Raw genomic sequence first — 21,654 nt, forward strand, 5'->3', positions numbered from 1 at the left:
AGACCTTAATAGATGCCTCACTGAAAAAGATACGCAGATGGCAAAAAAGCATATAAAAAGATGCTTTACATCCTATGTCGTTGGGAAAATGCAAATTAAAACAAAAATGAGATACCACTACACACCTGTTAGAATGGCCAGAATCCATAACACTGACACCATCAAATGCTGGCAAAGATGTGGAACAACAGGAACCCTCATGTATTGCCGGTGGGAATGCAAAATGGTACAGCCACTTTGGAAGACAGTTTGCCATTTACAAAACTAAACATACTCTTAAACTCTCTGATCCAGCAGCAATCACACACCTGGGTATTGACCCAAAGGAAATGAAAACTTACGTCCACACAAAAGCCTGCACACAGATATTTATAACAGCTTCATTCAGAATTGCCAAAATTTGGAAGGAATCACAGTATCTTTCAGTGAGTGGATACATGTGGTACACCCAGACAATGAAATATTATTTAGCATTGAAACGAAAGGATCAAGCCATGAAAAGATATGGAGGAAACTTACATGCCTATTACTAAGTGAAAGAAGCCAATGTGAAAAGGCTGCGTACCGTATGATTCCAATCATATGATATTCTGGGAAGGGCAAAACTATGGAGACAGTAAAAAGATCAGTGGTTGCCAGGGGATGCAGGGAGAGCGAGCTGACCAGGTAGAGCACAGAGGATTTTTAGGGTAGTGAAAATACTCTGTATGACACTGTGATGCTAGCTATACATCATTACTCATTTGTACAATCCCACAGAATGCACAGCACCAAGACTGAACCTTAATGTAAACTACAGACTTTGAGAATGACATGATGGAGGTGCATCAATTGTAACAAATGTACTGCTCCGGTGGGGGTGTTGTTAATGGGGGAGGCTATGCCTGTGTCAGGGCAAGGGACATATGGGATATCTCTGTGCCTTCCTCTCAATTTTGCTGTGAACCTAAAACTACTCTAAAAAATAAAGTATTTTAAGAAAGTGATTATGAAGACAAATAATTTTAAAACGGGCAAAGGATCTGAATAGACGTATCTCCAAAGAAAGTATACAAATGGCCAACAAGCACACGAAAAAATGCCCAATATCATTAGTCATCAGGGAAATACACATCAAAACCACAAGGAGATGTCACTTTATGCCCACTGGATGGCTATAATAGAAGTCAGATAATAAGAAGTGCTGGGGAGGATGTGGAGTAACAGAAAGCCCTGTACACTGCTGGTGGAAACAGAAAATGGTGCAGCCAGTGAGGCAGGTCCTCAACAAATTAAACATAGATTTACCATTTGACCTGGGAATTCTACTCCTAGATATCTATCCATAAGAAACACGGACATATGTTCACACAAAAACTTGTATACAAATGTTCACAGCAGTATTATTCACAATAGCCAAATGGTTGAAACAACCCAAATGTCCATTAACTAATGAATGGATAAACAAAACATGGTATATACACACAATGGGATATTAATTTGGCCATAAAAAGGAATAATGTACAGCTATATGCTACTACATGGATGAACCCTGAAAACATGCTAGGTGAAATAAGCCAATCACAAAATGCTACACATTTTATGATTCCATACATACGAAATGTTCAGAATAGACAAACATGGAAACAAGATGAGTGCCTGTTTAGGCTGGAGGTTGGAGGGGCTTAGGGAAATGGGGATGATAGCTAAATTGTACAGAGATTCATTCTGAGGTGATAAAAATGTTTTACAAGTGATTGTGGAAATGGTTGGACAACTTTGTGAATATACTAAAAACCACTAATTGCATGGCAAGTGAATTATATCTCAATGAAGCTATTACCAAAAAAAGTGATTAAGTTCAATTTTATCCTTCTGGATACTATTGTCATAAGAGTCTTGTCCTTGCTTATTATGTTCAGTCTTTGACTCTTTGACTCTTCTCTGTGTGTCCTTTTTACACAGAGAAATCCTGTGCAATCTCTGATTTTTCCTTTTTCCTTTTTTTTTTTGACATAGGGTCTCATTCTGTCACTCAGGCTGGAGTGCAGTGGTGTGATCTCAGCTCACTGCAGCCTCGACCTCCCAGCCTCAATTGACCTACCTGCCTCGGCCTCCTGAGTAGCTGGGACTACAGGAGTGCAGCAGCACCACTCCCAGCTATCTATCTATCTATCTATCTATGTATCTTTCTTTCTTTCTTTAGTTTTTTTCATAGAGACAGGTTTCACCATGTTGCTTAGGCTGGTCTCAAACTCCTAGGCTCAGGGCAATCACCCACCTTGGCCTCTCAAAGTGCTGGGATTACAGGCGTGAGCCACCATCTTGCTTTCGTTTCACTGGTATGAGTAACGGTTGTACTCTCGAAGTTCATTATTAGGGGATGGTGGCACACTAGTGTAGAGGCTAACAGCGTGGACTTGGGAGCCAGACCATGGACCACCTCTACCACTTACTAGCTATGGAATCCTGAACAAATAATCTCATCTGTTTGAATTTCTGTATCTCAAAAAAGAAAACAATGAAGAGGTAATACATTCAAGGACCTTAGAAAAGTACGTAGACTAAGAAGTCCTCAAAAAAGAGCATTTTTCCTCTTTTTACTGGTGCGAGAGATGATTGCAGAGCCAGAATTTCATTATTTTTTTAAAAGTTGTGAAAATAGCACAACAATCTCTTTCTCATATAACTTGTTTCCCGTCTTTGGGTTCCTTTCACTACCCAACCCTTAACTGCTGATCTTCTAGGAGGTCTGACCTTCTTCCCAAGTAATCTCATCTACTTTCACTGGTTCCACAACTACCCATATGTATGTCATTCCACCAGGTGGTGTACATCTGATGTTATCTATCTTGATTTTATCTGACCACCTGCTTGACAATTTCTATGTGGACATCCCATAGGTGCTCCAAACTCTTCTTCCCCCAACTCTAATTCTTCACTGCAGTTGGTGGCACCATTATCACACCCTGTCCCTCAAGACACAAATCTGGAAATAACTGACTTCCACCTACACTCATATCCCATCAATCCCCAATTCCTGCCAATTTTCCCTCAGAACTCTGTTTCATCATTTTTTTCTCCATCTTGGATGCATATCAGAATCATCTGGGAGGCTTTGAAAGACCCCCATGATCAGGCTGAACTTCAATCCATTTAAATTAGGGCCCCAGCGACTATAGATTTTTTAAGTTTCCAAGTGATTCCAACATACAGCTGAGCTAGAGAATTTCTTACTCAGCCCTTGGCCTGCCTCTCAAGCCTCAACTTTCACAGTTCCTGGCTCTGTTATTTCCATTCTAACAATACTGAAATGCTTACGACGACACTTCCCCATCATGCCGTTTCTTGTCTTTATCATACACTCCACCATCCTACCCACCGAATCTGGCTTATTGCTACTTATCTTATAGACCTGGCAGTTGATTCCTCCAGCAAGTCTCTCGTTCACCAATCTATGGTTGAATTTGGTATTCCTTCTATGCAGTCCTTAAGTGCCTGGTAAATATCTATCACTGTGCTGAGTATGCTGTTTTATAATTATCTCCATATGGGCCTAATCCCCTCAAAGAACTATGTACCACCTAAGACGATGGCCACTTGACACTCAGTTTTATATCTCCAGCACCTGCTTGGCCTTATGTAAACACTTAATACAAGTTAGTTGAATAACTTTCCAGAGATGAGGAAAGAAAGGCTTTTTGGAAAGAGGTTGTTTGTGCTAGATGTTGATGGATGGCCTGGATTTAGATCCGTATCTTTCTTTCCACCCAAGGGCTTATATAACCACCAACACGATTAACTTTAACACTGCTTAACTTTGATGCCTCCAAGCATTCACTGCTGCTTCTTTTACATAAACTCTTATTTTGTACTAAAGGTCTGACTCTACATTTGCAATGAGTATTCATTTGTAAGTTCCATCAATCTTTTTAGAAAAAAGTTGCAGTAAAAATTATGAAAACACAAGTCTATTAGCCTAGATTATGTTTTCCTTACTTTTGTGAGCAACAACATATTAAAATCAAACTTTATTTCACTTTTGAGATACATATGATTATCTCCGAACAAATTCTTTTCATCTTGACCACTTAAACATTTCTTTTGCCCCCTATGATATAAAACAATTTGCTGGCCTGTACTCATGAGACTACATTAAGGAAAAAGAGACATTCCAAAAACATTTAATCATGACTAAATAAAAACAATGAAAAGTAAGTTTTAAAGAATGTTTCAAAAGAAATACACAATACAACTAATATAGTTTGTGTTCTTTTAATAAACACACTTGCATAGTTATATTACAATTTTGTAAAAATAAAAACAGATTATCTCATGCCAAGCGTGCCCAGCATTTGCACAATCTCAATACCTTTAATACTATAGTTTTCAAGACACACAAAATAAAATTTTAAGGCAAAAACAGCACTTTGCAACAATTTAATAATTTATTACATTACAGTAGCATCACAGCAGCATTCAATAATGCCACTTTAGGCAAGTCTTTCAGTATTTCCATTATAGATTCTGTTTACAAGAATTCATAAATTGGTAAAAGTCACTCTAAGAAAACTTGGCAAATAAAGCTTTGGACTGGAATTGGCATTTCTTTCTCTACTTTTCCTTCCCCCAGTTTCTTTCTTTTAAACTACAGTATTTATATTTTAAAATGTTTTATTTCAAAACATTTATATATCAGTTACATTTTTAATAGTTATATTATTTTAAAATTACTCTAAGATAAAGTTTTAGATAAACTATATTATGGATACGGCTGATTTACATTTTCAAATTTTCTAAAAATCAGCTTTGGTTTTAGAACTGATTCTTTTTATTTCTGGAAAACCTAAAAGGTTTAATCAAATAATTTAAAAGTGATTATTATATATTGCAATCTGGTATTTTGATTCTTTACCTCCTATAGAAATTCATTCAGTTGAATTCACATTTTAAAATTCTATGTTTCTGATGAACTCTAACCTTCTAATGTTGCCTTCTAAGAAAATTGAAAGCTGCCTTATACTGAATGAGGAAGAGAACAAATTCTTGGCTGAATGAGGTATTGCAAAAGACTGCATGCACTTTTAAGAAAGACTTAGTTATTATGTCATACGATTTCCATTCTTTTTAGCTTTTTCTTAAATATATGACAAAATGTCATACGATTTCCATTTTTTTTAGCTTTTTCTTAAATATATGACAAAATACCTACACAAAGAGTGGTATTTCAGTTAATATAGTAAATTTATTTTCCGGACTGACATTCAGCTTAAATATGCCAGTATATGATTTAATCCACAGGTGCCTGATGAACACATTATTTTCAGATTGGTTACAGATGCCAAATGCTATCTGAAGGTCATTCCTAGTAATTTATATTTATCAGTGTAAAAGTGAAGTGATTTGCACTATAAAAATATCTTTGAAATAATTCATCAATCTATTAGATAAACTCAGTTTCAGAATTATAAAGAAAAAATGTTAGACCAAAATAATGTGGCTAATTAACAGTGGTATGATTTCTACCCCGAGGGTTTAAAAATGGATTTGAAGTAACTGTCTTTGAACTCAAAAGAATGCAAAAGCAGCAAGTTCAGAAAATAAAAGGCAAGAACAGGTAATTAATACAATTTGAAAGAGTCAGTTGAATTCACAAGGACCAAATCTTTGCACTCTTTCAGTGAATGCAGGCAAATCTGCTATTCCATCTGTAAAATGATATTATTGCTTTCCTATTAATGTCATATTTATAAAAGTATCATGTGATGCCAAATGCTAAAAACAGAAGTGGTCTAGTAACTAGAAATTGCCACCCTAGGGAGCACACATACGTATCTCCCTACAGCCTAATAATGTGATGTATTTTGAAACACAGACATTCGAACTTTATGAAGTTTTAACTGTTGATTCTTTCCCAAGCATCATAAAATTATGATTTAGGCAATGTATGACTGAAATAATTCATTCATAATGTATAGGCACATTAACATAAATATTGCACAAAATATGCCTCTAACTGAAACTGAGAGGTATAAAAACATATTTCACTCTTTGTAAATAACTTTGTGAGGAAATATGGTTCTGTGATTGTATGTACATTTTTCCTGATACTCTGACATTCACAAACAGTAGATTGCACTGCAGTTTGTAAACATTTTAAGTTGTAAAAACTTCTCCTTGGTTTTCAAATATAGTATAATACTGTCTACTAAAACTTTTGTTCCAACTAAGTACTCTCACACATATTAGTTTATAATAATGTTTGTTATTATTTTTTAAAGTGTTTTCCATTCAAGGAAAAGAAGTAAATTTCTATGTCAAAGTAGCCAATGTGGTTGAAGAACAGGTATTAGCCAGAGAAGTCTGAGTGGTAAAATCAATCTTCGAGCCTCAAAGAAGCTCCATGAACACAGAGGAACACCAGGTGTCACACGGCTTTCCTTCACGCTAACTCATTCTGGACTAGAGCCTGCATGTCTGCTTCCGGGACATTTAAACTCTTAAAGGATTTCTTATGATCTTTACTAAATACATGAAGAAGAATGTCGACCAGTGCCCTTTTGTATACTGGGATATGTAGTCACCTGATGAAAACAGGTAACAATGAACTCTGACTTTAAAATGACTGTAGATATAAATGCTCTAAGCTAGGAAAGGTTGTTCACATCTCACAGTCAACGATGGGAGCCTTTCATTCCTCAAAAATAATCCCTTTTTAGGTCATTGAAAAAGAATACAAATGCTGCAGCACATGATGCAGTATCTTCATTAGCCCAGAGCACATAAAGAGTCTAAGGGAACTACCATAGGACAAGGCTCATTCTTGGGGCTGAAACAAATGAAACACTCTATTCTGCACATGCCTGCCAGAGCAGGCCACTTTCCTCTTCTCTGAGATTTAAAAAGTTCCCCCAAAATGTTGTTATTCCCATCCCGAACACACAGAAAACAGGGCATGGCTGTTTCCAGTTCTCGGCCTTTAAACAAATCTAAATGTCAGTACTCATAGTGGCATATTACAAAGTAATAAACAGTGTGCACTTGAGGGCAAACCACATATTGAGCACATTAAGAGCTCACTGTGATTAGGATTAAACATAATAGCAGAACATAAGCAAATTTTATCTGAATTCTGTAAATGAATACATATGTTGCAATAACATTAAAAAAGCATGGCAGCCTATTACAAACCAGTAAGTATAGTTTGTGCAAATAGTGGGTCTTTGTGTGTTTGAACTCCCACCACATAAGGGCAAACTCAATATGCATGCTAATGACCTACAATTATCAAATTAAAAAAGAAGAAAAATGCTAAAGATGCCAGAGTGAACAGCAGGGAAAGCCACACAAAGACCCACTATCCTTTAACTTTTTACAAATAAATTTAAACTATAAGTTAGAAACACAAAAAAATAATCACAAGTGGCTCTAACATTCAAACGAAGTAAACGAATTGTGTAGGAGATATCTGAGCAGGGCTGCCTGCCCTGCCTCCACGCTAGAGTGAAACTTGGATAGTGGGTCTCTGGGGTGCTTTCACAACTGGAAGACAACATTGGGTCCTAAAAAAAGAAAATGAGGAATAAAATGAACATAATGCAAATTAGGTGGGTGAGATAAAATTTGACTAGTAACAACATGCAACATCAACTAAACAAATTTGAACCGTTAAAATTCTCTATTTTAAAAAAAGTTCTAATTATGTAAAAAATGAAAAATAATACTTATAAGGGCCAAAGAAACACAAACGGTAATCTGTAATTTAACTAGCTTTCATTGACGATTACAAGGACTACAAACAGATGATTTATTTACAAAAATCCGGGTAGGTACAACAAGGATCTCATATCTATTCCTGACTTTAAGGATTAAGCATTTTCTGAACTATATCCTATTAAAATTATAGGTTAATATAAATAATGTGAGTGAACTTCATAGCTACCAACACAATTAACATTACTCTTCATCTTCTTTGAAAAAGCAATTATGACTCTTCAATTTCTGATAAATTACTTCAAGTAAACAAAATCGGTACTCCTCACTTTCCTAGATAATTTAAACGGTTGTTTTATAGAAACAATAAACCATCTCAGAGGAATCTCTTTGGAAATTATCCTTAGAATTACAGAATTGAGCGCCCTTTTATTCCAGGATGGATGACAAGCCTTTAGCCATTCATTTAGGCAAAACAATAAAGTATTCAGTTTTTAGATCTGATTAAACTAAAAAAACCCACATACACCAGCCAGAAACAAGGTAATAGGTAAGTTACTGCTAATAACTTTATAACAAAGAGAAATTTGAAACTACTCTTATATTAAAATAACCTCTTGAACATTTTGTTTTCCCAGCTGTCAGTATGTAAAATGACCAAGAAAATAATAAGTTCCTCCTTGCATCCCCAACATTTGCCATTCCAGCAAACCATTACTACTTATCCTTCATGTACCAGCTCAAATATCTTCTGTTACATCTTTCACAACACGCCATCTTTCTCCATAAAGATTTAGGGGGTCTTTTTCCAAAACATATTTGTATAAATATTCATTTCAGCAATTGTTATATTTATCTGAATGTTGTTCCTCACTAACCTCTAAAGCTACTTCAGAGAATGGATTGTCTTTTCTTGTTTGTATTCCCAGTACTCCTAGTCAGTACAGAGTAGACACTCAAATAATACCAAATGATGAATTTCTTAAATGAACAGTGGGAAGAATGTTAACATAAAATCCAAAAACCCCATAAAAAAGTAAAATCTGAAGTACATCGGAGCTATAAAATCATTGTGTAGGTCAATAATGACTGAAAGACAATTACTCTTTTTCTTATTTTAATCTTTCAATATTTCCTTGTTTGTTTGCTTTGAGATAGGATCTCATTCTGTTACCCAGGCTGGAGTACAGTGACATGACCATGGCTTACTGCAGCCTCCCACCTCAGCCTCCCAGGCTGCTGGGACTATAGGCATGTGCCACCACACTCAGCTAATTTTTAAAAAATTTTCTGTAGAGATGAGGTCTCCCTATATTGACAATCAAACGATCTTCCTGCCTCAGCCTCCCAAAGTGTTGGGATTACAGGTGTGCGCCACTGTGCCCAGCCCTGCTACTTCCATGTTTTATTTCAGGGAGGGTTTGCATTACAGTTGGTTGTCTTCTAGAAGTGCGCTAACACAGTAGCCATAGGCCACAAATGGCTTTTCAGCTTAAAATTAAAGTTAAATTAAATTAAAAATTGAGTTTCTCAGTCATATTAGCCACACTCCAAACAATCAAGTGACTAGTGGCCATTGTATTGGAGAGTGGAGATACAGACTATTTTCTGTATTAGATAAAATTCTACTGGATAGCGCCATTTAGACTGGATATCTCTCTCATCTACAGGTGGACTAAGGCTCTGCCAGTTCTACCCATACTAATCAATAGTAAACAAAGCATTCCCTGGGCAAAAGTAATTTCCATGACAAATGTGTCCTTGAATAACTAATAACTAACAGATGATATCAATCTATTTTCTGTATCATTAGTGTATTAAACATTTACTGACAACCAGAAACTATGCTGCTTCTTTTTGGAATAAAAAATTGTCACTCAACTCTCTGGGAAAGTTACTTTCCAAGAAGATTGTTACTGCCTTGAACTAGATTTCTTCAGAGTAATTTTCAAATTATCTGCAGAGGGGAAACTGAAAGGACCTTCATAAAATAGGCAGGGGAAAGGTATAAGACATGGGGCCACAGTCCTGTCCTTCCTTTCAAACGGCTTTTATCTGTTCTTTATATTCCCTCTTAGATGAGACTTAATTGGAAAAAGTGTTTCAAACAACAACAACATATTTGAAAAACCTAACTTTAGTTCATAGATGCTATAAAAGTCAAATGTACTGACACACTGGCATGCCTTCAGGGATCACTAGCCAAAGATCTTCCAGACCCAGTAGGTCTGAAAAGTATTTTCCATTCTCAACACCAAGAAAGATGCCACAGCTAATTAGACAAACTGGTTTCTAATTAATCACTGTGAACTGCCAAACCATCAGCAGAGCTTAAAAATGATCATTTATTAGGCAACCCAAGTTACAATTTTCTTCATCACTTCTGAAACTCTGTAATATTTTTGGGAATATTCAAATCACAAAAAACTGGATTCCTCCCATCTCCAAGTTGGGAAACTTAGTTGCTTTATCTAAAGGGAAGGTTTCTCCCAGGGTCAGAACTATCTTTATAAGCTCTAAAGTGAAAATAATGCACAACATTATAGATATGGTATAAATTCATAATCCTTATACTGAATCACAAGTGTATCTCAGTTTCATTTGGGTTACCATTTATATATTCTCAGCAACTGAATTTAAATGAAAGGCTAAGTATTTTACATTTCATAAAACATATGTCATGAGATATTTTAAAAATAAAACTAAAAAAGAGTGGGAAAAAGTGACAATCGTTTCATAAAGGTAAAAAGTTATTTCCAAGTACTATTTATTTCCTAATTGATTACTAATGCTGTATTTATTGTCAATCAAAAGAATGGCTAGGTAAATACAGAGAGATGATTTTATATAATACCAAACTTCACACTTCGAGATCTGGACCACTGTTCTGAAAATAATGAAACAGACCTTGATTTATACATCCCTTGTGGAAAAAGGTGGCTATCTAAAGAATCACCTGACAAGAATTCTGCAACAGTCATAAATATTTAATTTTTAATTTTCTTCCAACATGGATGATATGTAAACAGCGAGAAATAAATGAGACGTGGTTGGAAATTTAACAGCTTCTGTACGCTAAAAGAGTAATTTTGAATAGGTGAATAGGGTAAATGCTACCTACTTTTTTTTTTTCCCGTTGAGACAGGGTTTCTCTCTGCTGCCCAGGCAGGAGTGCAGTATGTGTGATCATGACTTACTGCAGCCTTGACCTCCTGGGTTCAAGAGATCCTCCCACCTCAGCCTCCCAAGTAGCTGAGACTACAAGCACATGCCACCACACCCAGCTAATTTTGGTATTTTTTGTCGACATAGGGTCTCGCCATGTTGCCTAGGCTAGTCTCCAACTCCTGGGCTTAAGGAATCTTGCACACCATGGCCTTCCAAAGTGCTGGGATTATGGGTGTGAGTCACTGTGCCCAGACACTAGCGACTTTTTATTAAACCAAAAAAGAACATGGGACACTGAAAAAGAGGAAGATGGTGAAAAGAAGCTGCAGTATAGATGGCAGTCATACCAAAGGACTCGTAGGAAAAATTATATATTCTTTCAGATTAAGTCTAATACTAAGGTCTGGAGCTAGCAAGTATTTAAAATAAAGCTGTATAACTTCTGACCTTATAAAAAGTTTCCTTTTGTTTCTTCTCACTTTAAACACTAATCTGCATTGCTGTGAATGCTGAGTTTAGGATCTAATCCAGAAAAGGAATAAATGCAGTGCTGTATATTAAAGTTTCATAGGTGAGAGGTAAATAATTTAATATTACTCACACTGTTGACTTGGATCTGAGTCTGTTGTCATCTTAACGTAGTTTGAAGGAAAGAGACCAGTCACCCCATTGATCTCTCCTTGCCACCAATCAGGATCATCTTTGTTCATAACATTAATGAGTTGTCCCTTGGAGAAACTGAGCTCATCTTCATTATTCGCTGCATAGTCATACATAGCAATCACCTGACATACTATCACAAGAATAACAAAATAACACATTAAACAAATTAATTATTTCTTCAAGGGTCAATCATTTGAAATCTCCCTAGGATTTAAATTATTTTAATATTAAATATTAAAATTAGGCTAAAATTTCCCTTGAACTGCTCTCTTTCTCACCCTCCTTCCCCTATTCCTGGTCTTACAAAAACAAGAACTTCCCAACTACAGTTAACAATGCAAGTGAAGTACTTCACTTTAAGTATGATGGTGTAACAATTTCACATTGAAAGATTTCAAGGAGTTGAAGTGGTTCAAGTATCAGTGAATAAGGTGGCTGTTCCTACACTGAACTTTTCAGAAAGAAAATTCTCAGTGGCATGTTACTTTTAAGCAGAAAGAACACATTTTTCATGTTTTGCAAACAGTGAGCTAATCTAAGAAGTTGCTGAGTTTGAACAAACTCCTCTAAAATGAAATACAAATTAACCCACTTCCATACCAGGATGAAAGGCAGGTGTGGCTCTTTCACTACTTGGACCCAAAAGTTTAACATGACTGGCAGGAAACCATCCTTTCTGTCGCTTTTTTCCTCTGGCCTATAAAATTAGCAAAAGAAATATACAATTGAAAGATGAGATTAAAAACAATCATTGAGACATAACTTAAAAATTAGAAAAACCATAAATGTGTAGTAAATAATTTAATCTTGCCTAAAGAGAGGTCTGGTCTTTGCCCTCAGCTCCTTGGAAGTAATCTCTAAATCCTTAGACTATCCTGACTGGTAAGAGTGTCTTAGTTTACCTGTGGGTGCTGGGCCATGCCAAATCTTAACAATGTGATGCATGGTGGGTGCTTTGGGTCATGCAGTATCAGCTCTACCTTGGTAGGGGATGGAGACTGAGTTCAGCCAAATGGGCAATCAATTATATCTATGTGAGGAACCCCAGTCAAAACTCTGGACACCAAGGCTTTGCTAATTGGCAATACTATGTGTGTACTGTCACACATCATTGCCAGGAGGAGTTAATACTGTTCACGACTCCACCAGGAGCGGACAACTGGAAGCTCTGTTTTTGGAACTCTACTGCACTCTGCCCCATGTGTCTCTTAACTTGGCTGTAAACTGCACTCTGCCCCATGTGTCTCTCAACTTGGCTGTAACTTGGCAATAAACTGTAACATGAGTGTAACAGCTGTAGTGAGTTCTGTAAAGTCCTTCTAATGAATTACAGAAATTGACAGTAGTCTTGGAGACCCCCAAGCTTGGAACTGGTTTCAGATATGAGCATGGTCTTGGGGGCCTCACACTCAGCATTAGCCTTTCAAGTTAACATTAAACAACTGGAAGACACCCTAAAACATGCATCTCAAACTGCTGCTGAAAACAGCATCTGCAGAAGTCTGTGTTCAGGCTCGGAGTTCTCTGAGTATTTCACAAAAATATTTATATTCTAAAAAGACATTTCTAGAGTTCTCCTAATAAGTTCAAGTCAACCCTTAAAATGGTGCAGCCGACTACAAATACTTCTTGGAGCTTTGTTAATAATTAATCAGGAGGTCATAAGTAAAATTTGTAAATAGTCATGTTTCCCACTTAGTTCAGTCCATCTTCAAAGTAAATCAGAAGGTGGAATTTCAGGGGGTTATTCAAGAAGGTATTACATTTGAGCCCCCATTTTTCTTTAGGAATCCTAAGACTCCTGATTTGCAAGAATGAAGCTATGTTTATCCTCCATATTACAATTATATATCACTCATAAAAATAGTTATTATATCTCTTGTCATCTTTCAATCCCTCAAATGCTTTTTAGTTTTAACTAGTAAGGAAATTTTAGAAGTGAGAGAAGAACCCTTTTCCTGTATCAAAACATATGCAATAACTGTTAACATTTTAGGGAAAAAACCAGGTTCATCTATGTCCATATTGTTTTTCCTTGCACTGCTGTTTCAAAAACCTAAGACCACTAGCGGACAGCCCAATTAGTAGTATTTTCTCAGCACCACCTAGATCATGTCTTTCTCCGAGAGGCTATACTGCAAGCCTGGGACTAGCCCAGAGAAAGATGATGTTGTGCTTTCCTTTAAGAACGTGATCTTTGAATTATAAAGGAATGCACTATTGGAAAACAATTATGTCTTTGGAGAAAATTACTCCTTAAATTGTTACTTATAACATCAACTCAACTGCGCTAAAAATGTACACACAAAAGACTAAAGGAAATATAATGCAGTAAAATATTGATATTGATTACCTCTAAGTGGAATGATTATGGGTGATCTAAAAATTTTTATTAATTTTATCTTTTTTATGGAGCATGCAATACTTTTATAATAAAATTTATAGATGCTATTTAATGAATATTACCTGTAACTCTCCTTGCCACCACCCACTTGTATTTTTCTTTAGAATTAATATTAACTGTCCTGGTGCAAGGCTAAGTTGTTCAGAACCAGAAGCAACATATGCTGAAGTTACCTGAGCAATCTCTGAAAAGAAGACAAACAAGAAACTATGAATTCAAGATTGCAACAGAGCAAACACTTCAGTAATTTTTGTAAGACTGTTACTATACATACCAGGTTTTTTATTTGATGCTCCAGACTTGCTAGCACTCCCAAAACTCTACAAGGAAAAGATACCATATTGTTTTATTATTTCCAACAATCCAGAAGTAAAAGTACAAAGGTTAATGGGAATTAGAGATTTCAAATTCCCCGCATTCCTTTTTCCTTAAATGAAGATGAAAACGACAATGAACCTCATGCAGTATTAACAAATAAGTGAAAAATCCAACACTTATGAGGAGATCTGGTCTGCTAATGTAATACATTATATACAAGTGGCTGATGTCGTCAACCACTGACTCAACAGGAAGAGCTTGTTTTCTGAAACTTAAATATTAAACATGACCCTCCAGGCCAAATGCACCCCATTCATCAATGGTGTTAGCACCAATGCCCACTATGCACAATATATGTGTCCTGGATATGTCAAGGTATATGTTATTTTGCTCCTGCTTTCTCTAAGGGATCCTGACTTATCTATGGATCTTGATGAACAGGAGACAATATTTTTATTTTTATTTATTTATTTTACCATGTTCCCCCCAAACTGACTGAATCTGACCTAAGAACAAAAAACCTCTATCCTGTGTAGCAACTATTACTTCTGTTTCACTTTAAAGGATAAACTGGCCCAACCACATTTCCTCTTCATAGGAATTCGAACAACAAAAGGGATGGGATTAAAAAGAATTTTGTTCTGTTAGTGAACATAGCTGCAGTACAAGTATTAAGCAGAGTGGATGGTAGTTAAAAGCTAACATTTTCTGAGTACTGTGTAACAGACACTGCTCTAAGAGGTTCCATATATTCTGCTATTTAATTTTCACAATAACACTATTAAGTAATTATGATTATCTCCATTTTACAGAGAAGGAAACTGAGGCACAGAAAGGTACAGTAACTTGTCCAAGGTCACTGAGCCTCTAAGTGGTACAGCTGAGAGTCAACCCAGGTAGTCTGATTCTACTACACCAATGGCTCTCAGCATGTGGTTTTTAGAACCTGGAAACAGTCCTTGAGCCTCTTTCAGGGGTCCGTGGGATAAAAACTATTTTCATAAAAATACTAAGACATTATTTGTCTTCTTCATTGTGTTGACATTTACAATGGTGGGTAAAATCATTGGTGCTTTAGTGTGAATCACAGTAGTGGCACCGAATGACACTGAAGTTACAGTAGTGTTCTTTACTGCCATGCACTCCAACTAAAACAAAGCCAGTTTCACTTAACAATGTCTTTAATGAAGCAGCAAAAATTTTATTAAATCTTAATCTTCAAGTCCATACCTTTTAAAAATTCTGTGTGAGTAAACAGAAGTGTGCCTAAAATATCTGTGCTGCATACTAAAGTACGATGGTTGTCTTAAGGAAAGCATTTGTGTGACTAAATTGTGCACTCAACTAGGTTTTTCATGGAACAACATTTTTACTTCAAAGAACCAATAGAAAACTATTTAGACTTGGGATTTAGCAAACAAAAATGAAATAAGCCTGTCCCTTCAAGGAAAACAGCTGACAGGATTTTTTGCCAATGATAAAATTAAAGATTTCCAGGGAAAATTTTAGAAAATTTGTACCTACCACTGATCAAAACCATAAACATGATCTCTGTTTTAAGTATAAATCTTGATTAACAAGAACAGGTTGATTTTATTTTTAATACCAAAATAATTTAAGTATAAACCTGATTAACCAGATGGGTTGATTTTATTTTAATACCAAAATACCTCTTGATCCTTTGGTTTGACATAGTTTGATGGAAAAATTCCACTTCTATCTCCAATACTTCCTGTCCACCACTCTCCATCTTTCTGGGTCACCAATATTTCTTCACCTTCTGTGAAAGTCAAATCTCCAGGTTCCACACTTGAATATGGATAAAGTGCAATATATTCTGTAGGGAATAAAGTTAAAAAAAAGCAGATTCTGGTTTTAAGATTACAGAAGTGAAAAAGAAATTAGGTTATTTTCCAAGACATTGTATAAGTTTGCTGTGAAAGACCTTGTGCCTTCAGGAAACCTAATATAAAAAGATGTAAAGGATGAAGCAATTATTTAATACCTTAGAAAAAAGTTATTTAACTTAACATAAAACTTTATAGAGTTTCCTTTATTCTCAATTATTTCTTATCACAAAGAATTACCCAAAACTACAAACAGATATTAGTATCTCTATAGATAAAGATATCGAAGCTTAGTGAGATTAAGTCACTCAGTTATTTAGATAATGGAGTCAAGATAGGAAAATATATTTTTTAACATTTTTATACAAGAAACATTTTAATCTGCTACACTATTTTCTCTTTAATTCTTTTAAGTACACAGTTATGGAAATACTCAATATCCAGAAGACAGCAGTACTAGAAGCCAAGTTCCATCATGATGACCCAGTTTCTAGCACAGTACTTGACTCGGAGTAGATGCTTGATAAATACTTGTTAACAAACGACCTCGGCCGGGCGTGGTGGCTCACACCTGTAATTCCAGCACTTTGAGAGGCTGAGGTGGGCGGATCACCAGGTCAGGAGATTGAGACCATCCTGGCTAAGACGGTGAAACCCCGTCTCTATTAAAAATACAAAAAATTAGCCAGGCGTGGTGGCAAGTGCCTGTAATCCCAGCCACTGGGAGGCTGAGGCAGGAGAATGGCGTGAACCCAGGAGGCGGAGCTTGCAGTGAGCCCAGATCGTACCACTGCACTCCTGCCTGGGGAAGAGGGCGAGACTCCGTCTCAAACAAACAAACAAACAAAAAATGACCTCGAGGGAAATATCTAAATTTTTATATTGCCTTTGATTTTTTTTTTTTTTTTTTTTTTTTTTTTTTTTGAGACGGAGTCTTGCTCTGTCGCCCGGGCTGGAGTGCAGTGGCCGGATCTCAGCTCACTGCACGCTCCGCCTCCCGGGTTCACGCCATTCTCCTGCCTCAGCCTCCCGAGTAGCTGGGACTACAGACGCCCGCCACCTCGCCCGGCTAGCTTTTTGTATTTTTTTTTAGTAGAGACGGGGTTTCACCATGTTAGCCAGGATGGTCTCGATCTCCTGACCTCGTGATCCGCCCGTCTCGGCCTCCCAAAGTGCTGGGATTACAGGCTTGAGCCACCGCGCCCGGCCTGCCTTTGATTTTTGTTTCTGTGATTGTTACTACTTAGAAGGAACAGTTGGTGACTTGGTTTTCTAAGCCTTTTTCTTTCTTTCTAGTTTTATTTATATTTGCCAACATGGAATTTGATCTTAATATCATAAACTGGAGATGATCAGAAACACCATTTGCAACCAATTATTTACTATTGGCATTCCCAGTATTATTCAATTAATTTAACAAAATTCAAAGTGATTACAAGATTTAGGTACGCTGCGATAAAAGTAGGGTCCTTTCCAACATGCTCCTCACTACTTTCCTATGCTCACCTCAGAGCACTCATTCCACAGTACACCTATGATTCAGCTTCACTGGTGACATGTGGTTCCCCCATTCCTTGACTCACTCCATTCCCTCTGTCTAGAAGTGTATTCTCCTCTGTCACTATGCTTATTGTTTAGGATGATGCAATACTGCCATCTCTGTGGATTCATATGTCCTACTCTAAATTGGTTTTCTTCGCTCATTAAAGAATTTATCACAATTGTATGCTCCATTCTATTGTGAGCACTTTGGAAACTGTCATTCATCCTTGTACTTTCCAGGCTTTACCATAGAATCTTCAACATAATAGATACTGAATTTTGTTCAGTTTAACATCAAACTGATATTTTTAGCAAAACATAAAATGTACCTCAGCTATTCAACTAACTTTATAATGGACTTAGACATTTCATTTATAAATTTATGTAACTATTAAATAAAAATATCATCTGAAATTAGGGTAATCTTTCATTTTTCCTCACATTAACAAAGTCAAAATAATTTACTAATCAAACAACCCAAAGGGATATAGAAAAAAATTATTTGCAATATTTATGATAAAGTATACCTTGGTACTCCTTAATGATTCATATGGTAAATTATAATTAAAATTTATAAGCAACTAAATGTATTGAAATGTCCTTACCTCCTAAACATCTATAATCAATAACTGTAACACTTTTTATTTATGATGTTATTCATCAAACCAATCTATGCTGAATTTTCATAGCACTGCCTTTCTAAAGTGCCAAGTATTTTCATTCATGTTTTTTCTATATTCTCAATATTCACGTGAAATAGATAGGGGCAGATTTTCCTAATCTCACTTTAATACTGCAGACACAGAAATGGAGAGAATAGCAACTATGTGAAGTCAGGTAGTTAGTCAAGAGCTAAATTGATTACTATCTAATTTACAAATTGCCAAAAGCTTACCTTCTCCAACTGAATAGGCTGCCGAGGTAGGTTTCTTATTTATAGCTGCATACAAAGCTTCTGGTCTACCAAATATATAAACAAAAAACAATAAAACAAACAAATACAAGCAAAAATAAGACAGGTGATTTGATGCACAGGTTTTAGTAGTCCATTTTTTAGGGCTTTCTCAAATTAATCTAAATATAGTCTTAGTACACAGAACTGGGAAGACTTATACAGAACATCCTGCAGGATTAAGAACAGCCTAATTATACACTTCTACATTTTAAAATATATTTTTTAAATTTCAATATGATTTATAAATAGTTTTTCAAATGTGAGATATTTCGCCTTTCTAAAGAAACTTAAAAGACACCCCCAAATTGGTAAGTGGTAAGCACATACAGGGCTTAGTTTAGCGTAGGAAAAAACAAGGGCAATATATAAATTTATTATCTGTTTAGAATGCACTACGTTAAAAAAATAAAAATAATAAAACGTTTTTATTATCTCAGAACAGCTGTAACATTAATTTCCATTTTAATCCAGGAATCTGTTTTCAAAAAATCTGGAAGACTGTCCTGTTTAACTAGACACCTGTGGGATGCATCAGGGCTCCTCAGGACCTGTGAGTAAATTACACAGTGAGGCAGTTTTTAAATAAACAGAAGAGGAACCTTATTACAACTACTGGTGACAACTGAATGGACTGTCTTGTTTAACGCTAAATTCTCCGTTATTGCAGGTTTTCAAGTTACATGACTTATCTGTTAGAAAACATTGGTAACTGTATGAAAAGTTAGAAGAAATACCCTTTAAAACATTGAAACTTAATCTGTTTTTGCTTCAGTTTTCTTCTCTATAAATGTTATGGACATAAAATAAGACCGTTTCTATAAAGGAATTGTCTATAAAGGGCCTAGCACAGTGCATGCATACAAATTCCATCTATATATGGTTGTTGTTACCGTTATTACATTCTTCTAAATCCAAAATTCGGCCAGGTGTGGTGGCTCACACCTGTAATACCAGCACTTTGGGAGACCAAGGTGGGCAGATTACCTGAGGCGAGGAGTTTGACACCAGCCTGGCCAACATGGCAAAACCTTGTTTCTACTAAAATACAAAAATAGCCCGTGTGGTGATGCATTCCTGTAATCCCAGTTAATTGGGAGGTTGAAGCAGGAGAATCGCTTGAAACCAAGGAGGCAGAGGTTGCAGTGAGCTGAGATTGTGCCACTGCATTCCAGCCTGGGCTACAGAGTGAGACTCTGTCTTGAAAAGTAAATAAATAGGGGTGGGCATGGTGGCTCATGCCTGTAATCCCAGTACTTTGAGAGGCCAAGGCAGGCAGATCACCTGAGGTCAGGAGTTTGAGACCAGCCTGGCCAACATAGTGAAACCCGTCTCTAATAAAAATACAAAAATTAGGCTGGGGGCGGTGACTCACGCCTGTAATCCTGGCACTTTGGGAGGCCAAGGCGGGCGGATCACCTGAGGTCAGGAGTTCGAGACCAGCCCGACGAACATGGAGAAACCCCGTCTCTACTAAAAATACAAAAAAACTTAGCCAGGCATGGTGGCACGTGCCTGTAATCCCAGCTACTTGGGAGCCTGAGGCAGGAGAATCGCTTGAACCCGGGAGGTGGAGGTTGCGATGAGCCGAGATGGGGCCATTGCACTCCAGCCTGGGCAATAACATTGAAACTCTGTCTAAAAAAAAAAAAAATTAGCCGGGCGTGGTGTTAGATGCCTGTAATCCCAGCTACTTGGGAGACTGAGGCAGGAGAATTGCTTAAACCCAGGAGGTGGAGGTTGCCATGAGCCATGATTGCGCCACTGTACTCCAGCCTGGGCAAAAGAGCGAGACTCCATCTCAAAATCAATCAATCAATCCTAAATTCCATGTCAGGCTGAAAAGCAAATTTTTAGAAACTGAGCACTACCTTCCAGAAACATAGAAACTTAGCAGTGAAAGGATCTTTAAAGATTATTTGGCTTAATATTTTAATTCAATCAATTAAAAAACTGAAGATTAAGTAGGTTATTCCTTACAGCCTGGCAAAAATAGCAGAGCCAAAATTCAAACCTCTTGACTGATAAAGAACAGCATCTTTTCATCAAATCAGACTGCTTTTCTACCAACTTCCATATAAAACACAAGAGACAGTTACCCATAGCTATACTATAGTGCTTATTTCCTTGTATTATATTTGACAACTTGACTCCCTACAGAGTAGGAAATAAAGGCCAGAGACCTAACCTATCTAGTTTTTTGCTGTTTTCATTTGAAAATTCATTCGACTGTTCATTCATTCACGCCTCTCCTCATTCACTCAGCTAATATGATTGAACAGCTACAATGCATTATGATTAGAACAGGCATGAAGAAACTGAAAAATGAACAAATAAAAAAAGACATTAGATCATAAGACCTCATGGAGCTTATGGCCTAATAAGGGACATTGGTTTAAAAAAAAAAAAAAACCAGTAACTATAATGCAGAGTGCTATAAGCAGTAAGAGACATTATATTCAAGGAATCTTGGAGACTCAGAAATGGGAATGCCCAATTTGGCCAAGAGGAGGCCCTTAGTAAAGAGTTACTTAAATATTGACAATTTATAGTAGACAAGGGAGAAATGCTTGAAAGAAAATGAAAGGTAACTTTTCTAACTGATTTATGGTACAAAGAAATGGCCAGGTAAGGTGGCTCACACCTGTAATCCCAGCACTTTGGGAGGTGGAGGCAGGAAGATCGCTTGAGCCCAGGAGTTTGAGAACAGCCAGGGGTAACAGAGCAAAACCCCATCTCTACAAATAATTTAAAAATTAGCCAGAGTGGTACCATGCACCTGTGGTCCCAGCTACTCGGGAAGCTTAGGTGGGAGGATCGCTTAAGGCTGGGTGGTCAAGGCTGCAGTGAGCCATGATCCACCACTGCACTCTAGCCTGGGCAACAGAGTGAGACCCTGTCTCAAAAACAAATTTTAAAAAGCAACAGATCTAAAATTTTGAGTAGCTTGAAAATTTTATGAATCTGAAATAACTAGAATGAAAGACATTCTAAACCGAAACAAATATCTGAAGTATGCTTTTTTCATCCTAAGAATTACCTTTCTTTTTTCTCTTTTGATACAGGGT

General features: G+C 36.6%; 1 protein-coding gene across 8 annotated transcripts in view; it reads right to left on the bottom strand.

Moving 5' to 3' along the window:
- Window positions 1-21,654, bottom strand: part of ITSN2 (intersectin 2) — a 162,195-nt gene that overhangs the window by 41,552 nt on the left and 98,989 nt on the right. For 7 of the 8 annotated variants that reach the window (XR_004428488.1, XM_033176418.1, XM_033176421.1 and 4 more), the window contains 6 exons: window positions 18,530-18,594; window positions 15,916-16,082; window positions 14,202-14,247; window positions 13,990-14,111; window positions 12,124-12,220; window positions 11,462-11,653 (listed from right to left, as the gene is read on the bottom strand). Coding sequence is in view for 7 of the 8 variants with exons in the window: in XM_033176418.1 (XP_033032309.1) it covers window positions 11,462-11,653; window positions 12,124-12,220; window positions 13,990-14,111; window positions 14,202-14,247; window positions 15,916-16,082; window positions 18,530-18,594 (689 nt within the window). In the remaining variant the exon portion in view is untranslated. Of the gene's footprint in view, window positions 1-4,238; window positions 7,542-11,461; window positions 11,654-12,123; window positions 12,221-13,989; window positions 14,112-14,201; window positions 14,248-15,915; window positions 16,083-18,529; window positions 18,595-21,654 lie in introns of those variants that run through there. The other variant, XM_033176420.1, reaches the window with a different exon arrangement.

The sequence above is a fragment of the Trachypithecus francoisi genome, unplaced genomic scaffold, assembly GCF_009764315.1.
Source record: "Trachypithecus francoisi isolate TF-2019V2 unplaced genomic scaffold, Tfra_2.0 Lachesis_group17, whole genome shotgun sequence".
Lineage (NCBI taxonomy): Eukaryota > Metazoa > Chordata > Mammalia > Primates > Cercopithecidae > Trachypithecus > Trachypithecus francoisi.